This window comes from Entelurus aequoreus, linkage group LG05 (genome assembly GCF_033978785.1).
Source record: "Entelurus aequoreus isolate RoL-2023_Sb linkage group LG05, RoL_Eaeq_v1.1, whole genome shotgun sequence".
Taxonomy (NCBI): domain Eukaryota; kingdom Metazoa; phylum Chordata; class Actinopteri; order Syngnathiformes; family Syngnathidae; genus Entelurus; species Entelurus aequoreus.
In genome coordinates, this window is record NC_084735.1 from 49,744,292 (window position 1) to 49,764,925 (window position 20,634).

General features: G+C 38.9%; 1 protein-coding gene across 2 annotated transcripts in view; it reads right to left on the minus strand.

Moving 5' to 3' along the window:
- LOC133650718 (roundabout homolog 3-like) overlaps positions 1-19,292 on the minus strand; it is a 47,309-nt gene extending 28,017 nt beyond the window's left edge. For both annotated transcript variants that reach the window (XM_062048303.1, XM_062048302.1), the window contains exons 1-2: positions 19,220-19,292; positions 5,081-5,249 (exon numbers count right to left, since the gene is read on the minus strand). In XM_062048303.1, coding sequence (XP_061904287.1) covers positions 5,081-5,249; positions 19,220-19,288 — 238 coding nt within the window. In that variant the 5' untranslated portion in view covers positions 19,289-19,292. The remainder of the gene's footprint in view (positions 1-5,080; positions 5,250-19,219) is intronic.
- Positions 19,293-20,634: the final 1,342 nt, after the last annotated feature.

Below are 20,634 nucleotides of genomic sequence, written 5' to 3' on the forward strand. Positions count from 1 at the left end.
GGGGGTGCTGGAGCCTATCTCAACTGCATTCGGGCGGAAGGCGGGGTACAGCCTGGGACAAGTTGCCACCTCATCACAGGGCCAACACAGATAGACAGACAACGTTCACACTCACATTCACACACTAGGGCCCATTCAGTGTTGCCAATCAACCTATCCTCAGGTGCATGTCTTTGGAGGTGGGAGGAAGTCGGAGTACCCGGAGGGAACCCACGCAGTCACGGGGAGAACATGCAAATTCCACACAGAGGATTGAACCCAGGACCTTCGTATTGTGAGGCACATGTACTAACCCCTGTTCCACCGTGCTGCCCTATTTCGACACTAATACCATAAAAATAAACAGACAATATTAGGTCTGTTTGAGTTATTTTACTAAAAAGTAAGTCATTTAAATGCAAAGTAATCATATACAAAACAATATGATTTATAAAACAAAGTGTATCGATTTGTTTATGAAAATTTAGGCTTTTGTCCGCAATGTCCAACAGTCAGAAAGTCGTTTTCTCAGTAAAGGATGAGGGTCGGGCGATTCCTTTTGGTGCATTTCAGCTGTAAATAACAATATATCAATAATAAATGTCAATGTTTATTTCACGCCGACAACATGAACACATAACAACTACACAAATGGAGTGTCACTGACTACTTTTACGACATGTAATAAAGTAAATAGTTAATGTGATGTTATGGCTTATGGGATGCGATCTATTCTGCCCATAAAACCCTCTAAAAACATCCAAAACATTTCCATCAATGTTTTTTATCCATGCTGCAAATATGTAAACTAGTAACAGGAACATGTAATATTTACAGTATTTTGCACATTTCAGGCATTACAGTAACTTCTTCCCGAGGCATTAATTTCACAAAGTGCATAACTAACGCTACTTCCGTCAATATAAACAACATAAAGAACACCTTCTGTGTTTGCTACCACTAACGGTAGTCTTTGCGAGAGCCCTGCTGCGTTATTATGTAGCACTCGTGCTAAACTATTTATTTTTTTTTTTTTTTAAATATGACTTACAATGTCTGCTCTTACTGGGATGCTGAATAGTGGGATGGTTGTATCTTTCAGCACTTGTGCTCTCCTTGAGCTGCTTAATTCAGAACAATCCCTTTCCTCACATAAAACAATTATTTACGAAATGTGATGTTCTTATGCTGCATTCTATTTGTTGAGACCAAGTTGCGAGCCATATAGTATCAAGTTGGAGCGTGTGGATTTTCAAAGATGATCAACTTCTCAGCTTGGTGCCACAACCTTCTTCTATGCAGGCAGGACTTACTGTATGATCAACTTTTCCGAACTCAAAGGCAATACGGCAGCAACACAAGGAGCTTAAAGGGGAACTGCACTTTTTGGTGAATTTTGCCCATCATTCACAATCATCATAAAAGACATGACGAGGAATGGATTTTTTTTAATGCATTCTAAATATTAAATACATGTGATCAAAATTCCGCTTACAATTGAGCCTGTGGGAGTTGTTCTATTCTGCCTATAAAGCCCTTAAAAGCATCCAAACACCTCCATTAAGGTTTTAAATACATCATGTAAGTATATATGTAATGTAGTAATAGGCACCTTTATAAAATGTAATATTTACCAATTTTGCTTATTTTAAGTATACGCGGTGCATTCATTTCAAAAACGCATCATTACGTTTGCTTTTTTTTCTTCATCACTGATAATTACTCACTGCAGACTTCATTAGAGCCAACAAACTAAAAAACAAACTAATAATAAAACATCACTTACTGTACAATATCTGCTGTCATTAGGATGCAGACTAATACAATCTTGTTATATTTCCATTTAAATGAAGAATGACTCATAATCCTCGTGAAGAAAAGGGGTGTGAAACCAAGCGCCTTTTCGTGTCTTTCTCACTATTACTGGGTCTAAATTGGCTGTCAAAGTGAACCAACTTTACATTACGTTCTCATCCTTCTCCTATCAAGGAGGGAGCCATTATTTACGATCTAGAATAAACTTCCACCAGCACCAAGACAAGGAAGCAGCTCACCAGACATTGATGTCAACAGAGGCACACAAGCTAGTGATCACAGCGCCGCTATAAATAGTTTGTCTGCGTTAGCGATTACAATAACACAATCACTAATACTTGGTTAATATTCAAGTCACAAAATGTAAATGTAGTATTGTTAGTGGTTTTTGGATGTTTTTTTATTATGTATTATGGCCAGAATAGAGGACCTCCCATTGGCTTTGCTGTAAGCTGACTCGAATTTACGTTAATTTATTAAATGGTTATATATATATATATATATATATATATATATATATATATATATATATATATATATATATATATATATATATATATATATATATATATATATATATATATATATATATATATATATATATCCATCCATTTTCTACCGCTTATTCCCTTCAGGGTCGCGGGGGGCGCTGGAGTCTATATCAGCTACAATCTGGCGGAAGGCGGGGTACACCCTGGACAAGTCGCCACCTCATCGCAGGGCCAACACAGATAGACAGACAACATTCACACTCACATTCACACACTGGGGCCAATTTAGTGTTGCCAATCAACCTATCCCCAGGTGCATGTCTTTGGAGGTGGGAGGAAGCCGGAGCACCTCCACGACCCCAAACGAGACAAGCGGTAGAAAATGGATGGATGGATACTACAGTAGTATTTGCCACTAGATGCCACTGTTTGTTTCTCATGCTGTAGAACTTACATGATGGCTTCTAAAGGCTGTACTGTGGATGTCTTATTTTCTATAATTATGTCTACTATGTTCGATTAGATTAGTGTGAAGGTAAATATGTGGCTGTTATTTAATGTCTAGAGGGCTCTCATGATGTTAAAAAAATAACCTATTTAAAAGGTAAACAGTTTTTATGCAGACCCGGAAGCAAATAACCAACAAAGGATGAATTACTAGATGGGTAATGAAATTGATGACCAATCCAAAAAAAACAAAAAAAAAACGTCCTCATATCTCAACTGATGCAAAGCATTTCAACCTTTAGGGCATAATTATCTATTGACACGTTCCCAAAAAACCTAACACATTTTCGGTAATTCCACGTTTTCCTTGACAACACTCCAATTGAAAATTGACACTTTTTACAAGTTGAACATTTGCAAACACATTCAAACCATTACAACATGAAAACAATCCGCTCATGTCCCCAAAATTCCACATTTTCCCAGAAATTCCACATTTTCCCCCGTATTACACTTTTTCCCCATTGAAAATAATCAGCACCACCTGCGACCCCAAACAGGACAAGCGGTAGAAAATGGATGGATGGATTTCTTTCCCCCTACTCATTTTCTTAAGTTAAAGTTAAAGTACCAATGATTGTCACACACACACTCGGTGTGGTGAAATTATCCTCTGCATTTGACCCATCACCCTTGATCACCCCCTGGGAGGTGAGGGGAGCAGTGAGCAGCAGCGGTGGCCGCGCCTGTGAATCATTTTGGTGATTTAACCCCCAATTCCAACCCTTGATGCTGAGTGTCAAGTAAGGAGGTAATGGGTCCCATTTTTATAGTCTTTGGTATGACTCGGCCGGGGTTTGAACTCACGACCTACCGATCTCAGGGAGGACACTCTAACCACAAGCGCACTGAGCATTCTTGACACATTTATAACATTCCAGTATTAAAACAGTCAGGCTACCAATTTCCTTGCGTTCAAAAAATGTCCACTTTGCCCTTAATTGCACGTTTTCTAGTTCAGTTTCAACTCTTCGGCATTCAAGTGCAATATCTACACAAATTGCATTCTAATAAAATAGTATCAAATAAAATAAAATCAAAGACAAGACAAGACAAGACAAGACAAGATACTATTAATTAAAATAGAATAAAGTAAAATAAAACAAATACAATTAAACAAAGTAAAGTATAATACAATATAATGGAATAAAGTAGAATGAAATAAAGGCCCAATTTATGATATAAAGTTAAAGTACCAATGATTGTCCCACATACATTAGGTGTGTTGAAATTATCCTCTACATTTGACCCATCACCCTTGATCAACCCCTGGGAGGTGAGGGGAGCAGTGAGCAGCAGCAGTGGCCACGCCCAGGAATCATTTTGGTGATTTAACCCCCAATTCCAATCCTTGATGCTGAGTGTCAAGCAGGGAGGTAATGGGTCCCATTTTTATAGTCTTTGGTATGACTCGGTCCGGGTTTGAACTCACAACCTACCGATCTCAGGGCGGACACTCTAACCACTAGGCCACTGAGCATTTTTGACACATTTATAACATTCCAGTATCAAAACAGTCAGGCTACCAATTTCCTTGCATTTAAAAAGTGTCCACTTTGCCCTTAATTGCACGTTTTCTATTTCAGTTTCAACTCTTCGGCATTCACGTGCAATTTTTACACAAATTGCATTCTAATAAAATAGTATCAAATAAAATGAAATAAAATAAAATAATAAAACAAGACAAGACAAGGTACTATTAATTAAAATAAATTAAAGTAAAATAAAACAAATACAATTAAACAAAGTAAAGTATAATCAAATATAATGGAATCAAGTAGAATGAAATAAAGGCCCAATTTATGAGATCCTCCTGAGAGCCCCTGGAGATGACACTCTCTCAAGAAAAAATTGTGAAGTAGTATGTGCAAGTAGCCATCAGTAAATGATATAATCAAAGAACAATCAGATCTATTAGATGGCAACTTCAGACCCGGAAAATGTAAAACAAAACAAAAAAAAATAGAGGGGGGCTTTGAAATACACTTTAACATCATGGGGTCCAGCATATAGTATTACTGCATAACTGTATTAGTAATATTGTACATTATAGTGTTTTTATTCTTTTTAGTCGTACCTGCACATGACATCGCTACACAGGAAATCTACTCTCTTGACTTCTCCTCTCACTTTCCTCATCCTGACATTACCATCACAAAAGACCGGACCTATTCAGTGCTGTTCTCAAGAGAATCCGAACGTCCTTGTGTATTGTTCCGTCTCATTGACAAGGTGAAGAGGGCAAAGGCAATCCAAAGAGGAGGCGAAGGCGAATGTGACTGACTTACCATTGAAGCCGGTGAAGTTTCCCCAGTCAAGTAGGGAGCTGTTGAAGGACGGCAGGGAGGTGTTGAAGAACACATCCGTGCTGTTGCCTGGGTTCTGGACGGTGTCGGTGAACAGGTTCATCTGCAGCAGGGTCTTGAGTAGATAACGCAACATCTTGTCGCGACCCACCTGGAGCACGAAAGTGTACTTTTTGAAATTGCTGGTTGATGTCTTTTTATCCCAAAACAAATACAAATTGGATGAATAAAGTACAAAAAAAGAGTTTAGTCAATTAAATGCATTCAGATGTTAGCTCCAGTGATGGAGTCCAGTTCCTTCCAATAGCATCAGATTGTTCCTTTCTTCTTCTTTTGTTCTGGGATGGCATAACTTCACACAGTGTCTGCTATGACAGAAATACACCTCTAACCGGTGTAGAAGAATCCAGCGATGTGCGGAGTACCCTGCTCTCCTCTTGCCAAGCCCTCCCTCTGACTCCTCCCGTGCATCCCCATCCCTCTCCTCCCCTCCTCTCTCGTGCGCTCGATCATGGGGGATCCCGGGGATCAGGGACGGTGGGAGAGTGAGAGCAGGTGCCTTGGGCAATGAATGTTTTAGTATTATATTAGGAATCATCCCAGGAGACTCTGAATCAGGGTGAAATAGACTTATTGCCGCTGTCAATACTGTACAACACACCAACTCATTGCATGCGTACATGCACATGAGGACGGTTATCTGTGATATTGTTCCGGGCTTTTTGGAGTATTGGATAAAGGTAGCCCGATGTGCTTAGTAGGGAGGAATACCGATTCACATTGAACACAGGCGTCAAACTCAAGGCCCAGGGGCCAGACCTGGCCCGTCACATCATTTTATCTGGCTCGCAAACACCTGGAATTAATATGTCAATAAAGTACTTAATATTTTTTGACGAAATGTAATGGATTTTTTTTTCATTTTGACTGAAAAAATGTATGTACTGCTTGAAATTGCATGCCTTTTAAACTTTAATAGTATCCAATATTGCAACATATATTACAGTATATTATCATACTTTCCAAACATTTTTTGTCTGAATAAAAATAAATACTTAAATATCTGCTTGACTTATGATTTTACAGCAAACTACTCATCCAATTAATAAAAATTACAATACATGTTACGGTGTTCTTTACAGCATATTACTGTAAATTGAAAAAATATATATATTTTTTGCATTAAAATTCTGTTGACTGAGCTGCCATATTTTTACTGTAAAAATGTGTTTTTAACAGTGTATTACTGTAAATGGAAAGATGGTACATTTGTTTTTACAGTAGAAAAACTGGCAGCTATGTTGCCAGAATAAAAAAATAACTTGTACCGTTTTTCCATTTAATGTTGTAAAAACCAATGTAAATTTAACACAAAAATTCTGGCAACTAAGCTGACAGCTTTTTCCGTAACCCCAAAATATTTTCAGCTCACTGTTAAATGTTGACTAAAACATGAGATTTAACAAATTAACATTTATTAACACATGAACAGTACAAAAGTACAGAAAATTGGTACCGTTGAGTGCCGGTATCGATTCTCAGATACTGGGGATTGAATGTTAAAGTTACCCATCCTATAGTGTTGACCATTTTTAATATTGAAGTGGTTTGAATTGATTAGGAAAAAGGTATGGAATTTCAGGAAAATTGGGAAATTTCTAGGATGCCGAAAAGTTTGTTACAAATGTCTTAGATGGGTCAAATGTTTCCATGCTAAAGTGGTTTGAATCAGTTCAGAAATGTGAGACAGCATGATGAAAAGTGGAAAAAAAAAAAAAGGGGGGGGGGGGGGCGGAATAACATTTGTTTGAACTTGGGGTGTCCCCTACGACTTTTTCACTTCCAATACGATACTAATTTTGCCTTGAGTATTGACTGATATCGATATTGAACCGATACCATTTCAGCAATATATCAGAATCATGGTTGAAACAGCCATCTCCAGAAGCCCTTGAAGCCATGCCAAGCTACAATGTCTATAGAGAGGTAGGGTGATGATAAAAGGAGAGTGTTACTTTATATAAAGAACCACTTTTACTTTTGACTTGAAATCACTCTTTTTAATGAAATGTAATCATCTCTATGTCTTTATCAACAGCCTTCTGCCAAAATAGATTTCTATGATCAGTTAAAACTCTTGTTGAACTCATACAGTATGATTTGAATGAAGAAATTATAATTGTTGGCAATTTCAACATAAATTGGAACGATACAAAGAACAGAACTGATCTTAAAATCATGGACGCACAAAATTGTATTCAAATAATGGAAAAGCCAACCAGGGTAACTAACACTAACAAACAAGGATAGATCTCCTATTTAAAAATAATATAATTTGGCGATGAAATAAAAAAGGACTGACTGCAATACGATCTACCCTCCAATTAAAGAGAGGCAAATTGCAGGCTGTTCTTACGTTTGGAAATAAAATCTCAGAAACAAAATCTTCCTTCTCTAGAAGAGGTCATCAAAGGGCAAAAACGAATGTTCTTTCCCATGGTTACCACAAACCGCAAGACAGCAATAAAGACTAGAGACTTGCTGCTCAGAGTTTGAAGTCTGGGCTGGCTGTTGACAGACAGAAATGTACCCATGCACATACAGTAATAAGGTTACATAGCTGTAGAGAAGGGCCACAGCAAACTCTTTTATCAGTATTATTGAAGGGGCCAAAGGAAATGGCAGGTACGTTTGGCAAATTTTAAATAAGTGACTAGGCAAACACAATGAACAAGAATATGTTGCTCTAGAACTAAAGGTAAATAACATCTTGGTAAAGGACCCAATGATATTGGCCAATGCTTTCAATAAATATTTTTTAGACCAAGAAGTATTAACCAAACTGTTTTCCCCCTCTAATGTTTCGCCCAACCCAAAAATGGTTACTCAGCCCGTCTTTGAACGAGAGCAGATAACCGAGGGAGAAATTAAAAAGATAATCTCTGCATTAAAATATTCTAAAGCAATGGTTCTCAAACTTTTTCACCACCCCAGAAAACACTTAACTCTCCAAGTACCACCATAATGACCAATATTAAAATACAGTAGCGCAGTAGGCTTAACATTTAATTAAAAACAAAGCAGAGGTTTTATTTAACAAGCAGGTTTAATATTTTTTGCCACTGTAATATTATACGAAGTTTGAACAGTAATACTGTGTTTGAAAATTAAATTAAGTGATTCTCAAGCATGCCCCTAGATGTAGCCCGTGTGACTAAAACCACAGTTTGACAAACAATGCTCCAAAGCCAAGGATGTGCCTAACTTATACACAGACTTCTTAAAAACATATTCTTAGTAAACCAATCACTGGCTTCAAAGGAAGTACCATCATCCTTGAAGATATATACTGTGGCACCCCTTTTTAAATATGGTAAAAAGTTGTCGGCATCCAATTCCACACCAATCAGCATCCTTCCTATTATATCTAAGGTTTTTGAAAAGTGGGTCTCGAAACTTTTGATTGAAAAATATAGACAAAGGTTTTACCCCACTCCATCCTATGCAACTTGAACTAGTTTCTCATTTTAAACATGTTAGCGTTATTCTGCACTCAAATTGATCCTCTGAGAAACACATTAAAAAGTCAGGAACACAGTTAATGCATTTTAAAGAAATCCGGCCCATTTTAACAGCTGATGCAGCAAAAAGATATATTCACTGTACAGTCTTCTCTCATATTGAATATTACTTTAGAAACTGGGCGTTAGTAGGCATCAAAGTTGTAAAACCCATTGAACATCCATATAGTAGAGCCATATAAAATATGACAGAAAACCCTCTTCTTATCATCACTGTAATGCTTTAGAGAAATGTAAGTTTTTAAACTATGAAAACCTGAAAGTATCAGAGGTGCTATTCTCTTTCATAAATGTATACAGTATATGGACAAAGTCCCACCATTGTTAAGGAACATATCCATTAAAAAAGAGCCACAGGACTTGGAACCATGTCAGGAACTAGAGGTGATTGTGAAGTGAATCACGAATGAACAACCTTTGGACTAAATATTATTTCTGGAAAAAGGCGGACAAATTTGGAACAGCCATCCACTCCCAATCAGAGAGAGCAGCTCACTTTTAAGGTAAAACTTAAATCATGGTGACAGACAAACCCAACCCGCAAACATTTTAACCAATTTCAAAACTGCTGCTATTTGTTTGTGTTTTTATCTATATCTAGAAGGGATGGAACTGTATCAAAATCTAACGGTACGATATTAATGCGGTATATTTTTTAAAAAAAAAATCTTCAAAATGCCATAGTGTGTAAAATAAAGTGGCAGGAATGTTTAGGATAAACCTTTAGAGTAGTATTTAAACACAAACATAATGCTAAAATGTTCTAATCACACTACAAATGTGTATTTTTAAGTGCAAATGATTGTGCAGGAACATCCACTGTTTCAAGAAATATTAAACAAGCGTTACAGTTAAGTGTTTTTAAAGTGACAATGTAAACATCCAGTGTAAAACAATAATGTTCACTTTAGTGTCTTTCTACTTTTACTTTATAAGAAGCAGTGTCCTCCACAGTGGACATGTTTGTATCAGTCTGGGATATGCTGTTTCTCAGAAAAGTAAACAAAAAGTTTAAATTCTAGTAATATAAATACCTCACACAAGATGTTTAGCTTCGCCGGGTGATGGTTTATGAGTTGGCAACTTGTCCAGGGTGTATGCTGCCTTCTGCCCCTTCAGAGAGACAAGCTTTGGAAATGGATGGCTGGTTTGAGGATTCATCAAAAAGTTTTTCAGGTTACTCCTATATATTCGTTTTTTTTTGTGATATCCATCCGTTCCCTGCGACCTGGCCGGCTGGCTGTGTCGAAATTGGCGCGCTTTGCAGAATTTGCAGAACGCAAACTTTCTTACCTCTGCTGAACAGGTGATTTTTTTTTTGCCAGGGTTTATTTGCATGTTTTTTTAGCAACATAACTCAAAAAGTTCTGGACAGATTTTGATGAAATTTCCAAAAACAGCAATTCTTCTCATTTACTACAAACAAACTTCGCTTCCTGTTTACAAAGTTCCACGCCCCCATCTTGCCGGTCCTGAGCTGCGCAGAGGATTGTGGGAGATGTAGTTTATTTTCAGACCCGGTCAACGCTAAAGCGCCAGAAAAAAACTACATCAAGTTTGTTAGATATCGTCACGCGTCACGGCAATATTGTGAAGACTTTGTAACCGAAATACATGGGTATTTACAAAGTTCAGGAGCTTATTCCCAGACCAAGCTGTCAATCCATTGTGCCTACATTTAACCAACCACGGAAGACACCATGCAATATAAACCAATCAGAAACAACGTAAGGCAGGTCTTGGCGTCTTTTTCGCGCACCTCAGCTGTACGTTGTTTCTGATTGGTTCAAATTGTGTGGTGTCTTCCGTGGTTGGTTAAATGTAGGCGCACCTCAGATACACACACACATTTCTGAATGCGCGTGCACAAGTTGCATTACACGCTCACGAATCTGGGTGCGCACGCTTATATCTTATACGGCAGAAGTGTCGTAAAACTCAGCGTAAGTAGACAACCTCTCAAGGGTTCTTTCTGATTAGGAACGGACAGACAACATAAAACAAACGTACGCGGATCTAAAACACACACTCGGATTGTCACACAAATTAGTACAAATTGGATTGCACGTGCACAGATTGAGATACACTTTTTCATAATAATTTTGCTACAATAATACTTCCTTAGACTGCTTGTATCAGAGAGTTTAAATGCAAGCCGATGTAGTTCGATACTTATTTTTTAGCCGATATCGGACCGATACACCATCTTATCGGGGCGCCCCCAGTTTGAATACTGATGCACACTGTTAATGTGAAAAGTTTGGATACAAAGTGGTTATAGAACTTGTAAATTTGAAATTGATATTATGTATCACCCTTCTACATACAATTTTTATTTTTAACATGCTTAGTTCTACTTGAATTTATACATGGCCAAATGTATCAGCTAAAATCAGCTTGCATCGTCACAAGTTCCAGCTATTATTCTTGTGCATATTGATGGAAGCGAGCTCCAGCTCCAACACTCACACCAACAAATCATCATTGACATGCATGTGCGATCCAAGCAGTATGGTCGCATGTGGCGACTGGACACCCCGCTGACAGCCTCGCTGGTAACAACACCCCTGCCATGGACCCCTTTCCACTTCCTTCTCTGGGACAAAGGGAGCCTTAAAGTTGCTGTGACGACCCCCATCGCACAGCCTCTTCCTGGGGTGTTTTCTGGCTCTCATTTCAGAGTCTTCAATTCATGAGACGTCTTTGCCATGTTTATCCACACATATGGCAGGAATGGGCCAACAATATGAATTTGATGAGGAAGGGAGGCAGATTTGTTTCAATGGAGGATCTATTGCCCTGGAGACTATTAACAGTACCCTAATACACTAATGCAATACTTCCACATAACCCAAAGAATGTTAGCTAAAAGCTAAACCAAACCAATTTTAAGAACCAAAATTTATCAGAGTTTTCAAACCGAAAGCCAGTAAATGAGCAGATTTGGAAAATAATCAAACAGGTAGTAAAAAAAAAAAGATTTTTATTTATTTTATTTTTTTGTCATAAAGAAATACAATCATGTGTGCTTAGGGACTGTATCGCTGCAGACTGTATTGATTTATATTGATATATAATGTATATATTGTGTTTTTATGTGGATTTAATTTAAAAAAAAAAGTTTTTATTTTTTATTTCTTGTGCGGCCGCGGCCCGGTACCAATCGGTCCACGGCCCGGTGGTTGGGGACCACTGTTTTACACAACTTCTCTCAGCCGTCTGCAGTAGTTGAAGTTAAAAAGTAGCACTGATAGTCACACACACACACTAGGTGTGGTGAAATTACCCTCTGCATTTTACACATCCCCTTTTTCCACCCTTTGGGAGGTGAGGGGAGCAGTGAGCAGCAGCAGTGGCCGCGCTCGGGAATAATTTCGGCCGGGGTTTGAACTCACGACCTACCAATCTCAGGGCGGACACTCTAACCACAAGGCCACTGAGCAGGTAGAGCAGTTCCACACACATGAGCGTTATAAGCAGTTAACTTAGCAGGTGATGGTGACGCACGTCACGTGATCTACGATGGCCTAAAAATCACATCTCACAATAGACAACTTTTAGTCTCTGACATTCCACAGTATATGAATTGGAGTTCCTTCAGATGTCAGACACTTATTACTATAACTTGCTATCTAGCAGACCCATGTTAAAAATTGAGAGGGTGTAAAATACAATTCATTCAAGATGTTTAACTGACTCGACTTATTTTTAATACATCTAAAGGATGCAAATATTATATGATGTGCTTTTTTCTTTTTTAAAAGAAGAGTAAATGCAGATGTAAATTGTTGTATGGCAGCTCCCGCCATCAGTGTGTGAATGTGTGTGTGAATGGGTGAATGTGGAAATACTGTCAAAGCGCTTTGAGTACCTTGAAGGTAGAAAAGCGCTATACAAGTATAACCCATTTATCATTTATCATTTATGGGTGTGTATACTATCTGTACCTTGTTTGCTGTATTATTGCAAATACTTTCAAAATGTGCTCTCAATTCTTGCTATACTGTTACCAAGTTTTAAGCAAATTAATGCCTTGCAGTTAAGTAAAACGTTTAAAAATGTGCGTTGATTACATTTTGACAACAAAATTGCATTTGTGTATGTGTATATGTATGTGATAATGTGTATATGTATATATACTTTCAAATAAGCTCTGCTTTATATTCCTTTTTTAAGGTGTGATTGCTTATTGTGACATAGGTTTGTTAACATGATCCAAATAAAACCGTATTGTAAAGTAAATGAATCGGACTCTAGCCGAGGTAAGTACCGAACTCAGACAGTTATAGTTATAGTTGGTGTTAGTTTTTTTCGAACATGATACATGACATATTTCCAGTTTCTCATTACAGCATGTTCGAAAAAAAGTAGGAAGACGCAGGACTAATGGTGACAATGGTGATGAACATGACACCCCTAGTAGTAAAACGTGAGAAGAAATGCTTGGGTTCTACACATTGTACATTTTTCCTGGATCGGACATTAATATTTGATTGAAAATGGCTTAAAATATCTAAAACGGCATATTTAATGAGGAAACTACCATTTCAAGGCCTTAACAACTTAGTGAAGTTGACGCAGAGAAATAAAACTCATTCTTTATTCATGAAATCATTTTGTTTCACTCAGACTGTGTCCTTTCTTTAAATTAATAGCAAAGCTTATTTTACGCTCACACTAAAAAAAAAAAGAAAGCAGACGTGTGGGTGTGCACCACTGATGAGCATTATCTTCAAGGATAACTCAACCTCTCGTTCTGCAAAAACATGACATGTGAATGTATCCTGAAGCAATGTCAAATGAAATTAATCCCCGCATTGCAGCAGCTTAATTTTGTATTGCGGATTCTTCTCCTATCGGGATAAAGACAGTGTGTGTGTGTCCTGTTCCTGAGATACGTTTAAAGATGTCGACGGCGTGGCAAAGTTGGTAGAGTGGCCGTGCCAGCAATCGGAGGGTTGCTGGTTACTGGGGTTCAATCCCCACCTTCTACCATCCTAGTCACGTCTGTTGTGTCCTTGGGCAAGACACTTCACCCTTGCTCCTGATGGGTGCTGGTTAGCAGCCTTGCATGGCTGCTCCCGCCATGAATGGGTGAATGTGGAAATACTGTCAAAGCGCTTTGAGTACCTTGAAGGTAAAAAAGCGCTATACAAGTATAACCCATTTATTTGTTTAACTCACACTTGGCCATTCATGCCTTCACACTGAACATTTAGACATATACCCGTTTGCTTGTAAACCATTGTATTACTGCAATTGTCCTGATTATATGGATTATTTCTGGTTGTACGTAATTTTTCACACAAAACAAACATACTCGTGGGTGCTGAGGGTTTGGATTTTTGAACTACAGTTTAAGTACAGCGGTACTGCTGCAAAATCTATCATTCCGTAGAATCAAGTGCCCAAACAAAGAATTCCACATGTTGTTATCTCAGGCTATGTCTACACTAAGCCGGATAACCCCTTAAACGAATATTTATTTAGCCTAAGCCCCGTTTCAGCCACACTAAACCAGCGTTTAAGGTTCCCCTCCTCTGACACATTTTTACACGGGTAAGTGTGCTGTGTATTTCTTGAATCTCCGGCTCTTAGCTTTGTATGGACTCATTGATGGTTTACAAAGTGAGTTCGGAGAGGAAGTGACGCCAGAAAGATCGCGCTCCACACCGGGAAGTGACGTCAGAAAGAACGCGCCACAGCCAGCTTCATAATAAAGCGGTTTCGTAACTCGGAGCTAACCACTAGAAATATGGAGGCGAGTCATCCAGACATGCCCGTGTTTCTCCTTCTTCTACATGTACAGACGGCAAGAGAACTTTCGAATGTTGAGGTCAGCTGTGATTCTACTTACCGAAAAACTTTGTCCATTTGTCGAAGAAGAGTCAACGAGAATGCGGGCTACCGTGGATGTGATAAAAAAGGTAGTGTGTGCTTTGTATTACCTGGCCATCGAGGGAAGATTACGGAAAACGGCAAATGCTTTTGAACCGGCAAAGCAGACTGTATCCGTTATTGTCCGACATGTATGTCGCAGACTCAACGTCTAGGTCCAGAGTATATGAAGTCACCAAAAAGGAATGGACAATGAAGGTGAAGGCAAAAGAGTGAGGAGTTTCCTGACCAGATATCTAGATCCCTAGATTGATTGTTGTCAAATGTTCTTTGTCACATTGTTTACTTTCGTGTCTAATAAAGATTTGATTCATGTATGACGGCTCAGGTGTGATTCACTACAATAGGGCCCCACAGCACACTGGATCCCAGTTAATTGAAATACCACAACACTGGATATTGTTCAGATATGTTACATTTAAGAACTTGCACACAAAGCAACACTGGAGGTGACTATGACGTGCGCATTTTCCGCGTATTAGGTCACGTTGCGCCGGCTAACGGAGGGGGGGAGGGGGTCTCAAACGACCATTGTGTGTGTGTGGACAAGAATAAGGTTAGGTGGGATTTACCCTGGATAACCTTAGGCCCCGTTTACACTAAGCCGGACAAAAGTATCCACGGTAAATCACACCTAACCTTATCCGTGTCCATACACAACAACGCCACCGTTTAAGACCCCCTCCGTCTGCCGTCCGCCGGCGCAACGCGACCTAATATGCATGTGCGGAAAATGCACAAGTCATAGTCACCTCCAGTGTTGCTTTGTGTGCAAGTTCTTAAATTTAACTTATCTGAACAATATCCAGTTTTGTGGTATTTCAATTTATTGGAATCCAGTGTGCTATGGGGCCCTATTGTAGTGAATCACACCTGAGCCATCATAAATTAATCAAATCTTTATTAGACACGTAAACAATGTGATAAAGAACATTTTACATCAATCAAACTAGGGATCTAGAATCACAGCTGACCTGGACGTTGTAAAGTTCTCTTGCTGCAATCGCTTTCTCTTAAGGTATTGATGTTTGATTTCCACAAGCGTCTGTACATGTAGAAGAAGGAGAAACACGGGCATGTCTGGATGACTCGCCTCCATATTTCTAGTGGTTAGCTGCGAGTTACAAAACCGCTTTATTATGAAGCTGGCTGTGGCGTGTTCTTTCTGACGTCACTTCCTGTGTGGGGCGCGGTCTTTCTGGCGTCACTTCCTCTCCGAACTCACTTTGTAAATGATCAATGAGTCCATACAAAGCTAAGAGCCGGAGATTCAAGAAATACACGGCACACTTAGCCGTGTAAAAAATTGTCCGAGGAGGGGGACCTTAAATGCTGGTTTAGTGTGGCTGAAAAGGGGCTTAGGCTATATAATTATTCGTTTAAGGGGTTAAACGACTTAGTGTAGACATGGCCTTAGTGTAAACGGGGGCCTCAGTCTCTTTGATGTTTAAATTGAGTACAACTGCAAAATAAGTCACCCATAAATAAGCAAGTAGGGATGGGTACTGTTCACATTTGAACCGATTTTCAGTACTTTTGTGTTATGTCAAGATTTGGTTCCCATTTATTTTGTCTTAACATATAGTAACACCCGAACACACGTTCCTGTGTCGTATTTCTTTTATTCAATATTAATACCGAGTTGATGTCAATTGTCGTGTCCAGTTGTTATTTTCTTTTCTTACAGTTCTGAGTCTAATTTGCAAGAGTAAAATAGTATGCTTTGCATACAGTTTACATTCCAAGTTCGTAAGATGGCTATAGCGCATTTTAAAAAGTAGAGCCTTACTGTATTTTCAACAACTTTCTATCAGGTATGCTATCCTTGTTGGCATCTTAAATTATGACATTACCTAGAGACAGTCTGGCTGAGTGCTGCTAGAGTGCTTGTTTCCCCACCATGTGCTTGGACCGGTGTTGAGTCTGCAACCGGACATGACGTGCAACAAAGGTGTCAAAATATGGTATCGTTTGATTATACCTGAATCAGTACGAGTACTATCGGTGGAATTTGCTCAGCATTTGTAAAAGTACTGAATTCGGTACCCAACCCTATTTGCATGTGCCAAAGCTTTGATAAGGAAGGTGAGAAACACTATTGAATTCAAGAAAAAAAAATGTGTTGCAAGGTACAAAGATGGCATACAAAGATTGCAACACATGGTTCCAGTCCGCTCATCGCCATCTTTGCCAACAAAAGTCTTCAATAAAGGTAAAAATTATGTTTAAAGTTTAATTCATTCCTCATCACTCATATGTACATATATATTTACATTGTTTTCTGCATGTAAAACTCTAATTATTGTCTATAAAATGTGTCCTGGTTAATATTTTAAGACTAATTGGATTTACATTATTTCTTATAGGAAATATACGGTTTTCCTACAATTTGGTCTTTTTGGGACGGAATACTAACGACAACTGAAGTACCACTGTCAGGGGCGTCGTACCAGATTCAACATTGCTGCCCCATACACACTTGATATGTTTACTTTAACTCAAATGAATGCATGGATTTGGTTGAAACCTTGTTAAAACATGTATACACTTGAATTATGTTTTTGACTTTAAAAATGGGATTAACATATACAGATAAACCCCCCTTAATAATTTGGAATTTAAATAATCATATAACTTGCCATTATTCAATTACATACAATTATAAATCTGTGAAGGTTCACTTTATTTACTTCAGAGTGTAAAGTAGAAATGATCTGATTCACACGGGATTATCATTTTTGTTTCTCCACTCGGGCTGCGCTTGCTGATGTAACAGTTGGTTGGGGGGCGCATAATAAATGAAAATAACATAACATAATCAGTAAATAAAAACTAGTGACACCCCTGTTTTTAACTTCAATTGAGGGTCCTTGAATGCACCACAATTATGTGCCATGAGAGGAAACTACTGTTACTGATACTGTAACTTTCTCCTATGGTGCCACAGATATATTTATTATGTTTTTATCTTTCTTCTATCACTTCTTCCTTGTTCCAAAATTATTGTGCTGTGTGTGAATGCTTAAAGGTGAGCTTTGATGACGTTATGATGTCGAGCCAGGTGGAACCAACTATTTAGCATTTTTGAGAGGGGGTGTAGTTAGTTAGACATTCTCAATGTGATTCAAGCAAGCTTATTATTGAACTGTCATGGTAATATCAGTTTTACATTCACTTTTAGAATGTATTTTTTGCATAACTTGCATATTTAAATGAGAACAAAATCTTCCCGCTTACTTTGTTTGACACCCCTTCTATCTGTACTTCTATCATGAAATGAGGCCACCATCATTTAAAACTTGCGAGGAGCAGCGAGATAGTGCCAAGAAGAAGTCAGCGCTTGAAACCCCTAATTTGCAGTTAAAGTTGAAGAACTCTTGGGTTTTCTCTGTAAAATACATAAATGGACAAAGACAGGTGGCTAGGATGAAAGTGGCCTGGTATACTTCCTCCAATCCCGCCAAAGGTACCAAAGTGTACTGAACTTGAACGTGTTCTCATACCAGTGAGATGCCCCCAAGGCAGATAAGATACTGTGAATACACCCTGTTGTTTAGAGGAAGCATGTTTAAATACTCAACAACCAGCCTTGATCGCCAGCACCTGAGCTAAGACGGGTCCCGGAGAGGACCCAGTGTGCCACAAGGCACCACGAGGTGCCACAGTGGAACATCTGTGACCAGGTCTGCTTGTGTGCACTTCTGGGTCCTCGCTGCTGCAGTTTGCCCCTTGGGAACATCAACACAGAGGCAAACTGGATCCCAACTCCACACTCCCAGCTGGACTAAACACAGGCAAACTGCCAGATTCCGCATCCCAACTGTGCAGTTAGCGAGGACACACCCCCGTCAGTCTTTTGACACTCTCTTTTGGACAGGGGGTGGTCATGATTAGGGTGCTTTTTGGCAATAAATATGTGATACTGACCTGGACCGCCAAATGCTTGGCAGGCTCCATCATCAGGGCTGGGTGTCTGCCACCACCCATATGCCAATGTGCTATAATTGCTGTCTTATACATTCAGCAGGCCGGCCAGAAGGACAGCCATCCTGAGCAAAATGGCCATAGTCTCCCTCTAGGGGCACTGTGTCAACTAAAGCCCCTCACAATAGCCCACCCCCATCTTAGTTCAAAACACTCTATTAATATTGTTATTGTTCAACGCACTTACAGTAATGTTGAATTGGTCCTGTGGCACAGCTCACACCTTGTGCTGTATTAAAATGAATTCAAATCAACTTTCCTTCAGCAAGAAAATTCAACCTTTCGATAAATATTGTAAAAAAAACAATACAATAGAATGTACTACAAACAACTATATTAGTTTGTTTAATGAAGTCATTTGATAATAATGTACAGAATGGGACGATCTGTCACTTAATTTCTGTTTGTCCTTCTTTGTTTTGTGTCTACTTCCTATCAGTGCTCTTATTTTGTTTCCATTTCCTGCTTGTCCCGCTGAGCGCTGTGTTTTTTTCCCTCACCTGCTGTTGATTGGCAGCCGGTCCACACCTGCTGCCAATCAGCATGTTCCTATTTATGCCGGTCTCACGCGCTCCTCAGGGTTCGAGGATTGATTTATGTTTGAACTGTTACATGCAAGACTGCTTTCTCTCTGTTTATCCTATTAAAATACTCTTACCTTATCTTTATCCTCCTGGTTCCTGCACCTTGGGGTCACAACAACTGCAGCCATGCGAGTTTGTGACATAATCCTCGAGCCCTGAGGAGCACGCAAGACCGGCATAAATAGGAACATGCTGATTGGCGGCAGGTGTGGACCGGCTGCCAATCAACAGCAGGTGAGGGGAAAAAACAGCGCTCAGCAGGACAAGCAGGAAATGGAAACACAATAAGAGCACTGATAGGAAGTAAATACAAAACAAGGAAACAAACAGAAATGAAGTGACAGATCATCACAGATAATTTACCTTAGAGAGTGGACTTCTATATCAATTCCTTCCAGCTGCTTTTCCATCAAATACACAATTTATTTATTTAGTTCAATGAATATAATCCACATCTTCTTTTAAGCACTGTCCTTTACACTCGCTTTCTTCCTTCCCATGTTGGGAACAACTGGGCTGCGTTCATCTCTAGCAAAAAGCTAATGCTAGGGAGTAAGACCGGATGTTTGGTCAAATCTTACGGGGTCCAATGTGACATTCGCTCCGCCATCTAGTGGTAGGGAGGCTCGTGACTCAAATTTTTGCTCCTAACCTAAAGCATAACAATTAGCAGAGAGACAGCTCGTATATCGGAAAAACATATAAGCTAAACTTGTATCCCGAGGTACCATCACAAGTTTCAACTCAAAAGGTGAATATAATCAATTTCATGACTTCCCATCATAATATAAATATGTTTTTTACCGATGTGTGCAATATTAACCATTGTAACTGTTAATACAATGTTTTAAAAAGTCACAAGGTGCTAGCATGAAACAGCAAGTCAGTTTGTGAGCTAATATGATATCTGATATCTTCACTCACAGCTCAGTCTTGACAAAACGTACATACAGATGGAACTCAGAAATAAACATCCAAATCAAATTTTGGGGCAATATTGTATATTTTGGTAAAGTACCCCGGTTTTCATACACCCCACTTTTTGCATAATTCGGTTTTCGACTGTAATTTTCGTCAAAACTTCGCCCTGTAACCATTGCATCGAACAAACTAGTTCATTCACCTGCGTACCATTCCACTGGATCAAGTATCCAAACAAAGAATCCCACCTTGGTGACTCAATCCCGCTAGTATTGATCCGCTACTGCTCTTGGCATCAATAGTATTGATGCTTGACTCCACCCCAAATTTAGTCAATAAGAAAGATGGAAAAAAACATCAGTAACGATGTCAAGCCAAATAAGTGAATACAGGAGAGGCCAAAAATGTTGGTCTTTCGGGCCAAACACCGATTTAAATAATAATAATAATAATGAATTGCATTTGTTACACACTTTACATTTGTTAAAATCTCAAAGTGCTACAAAGTATTAAAAATAAAAATAGAAAGTAAGATTATATAAAAAAAATTAAAATAGAAATGAATCAT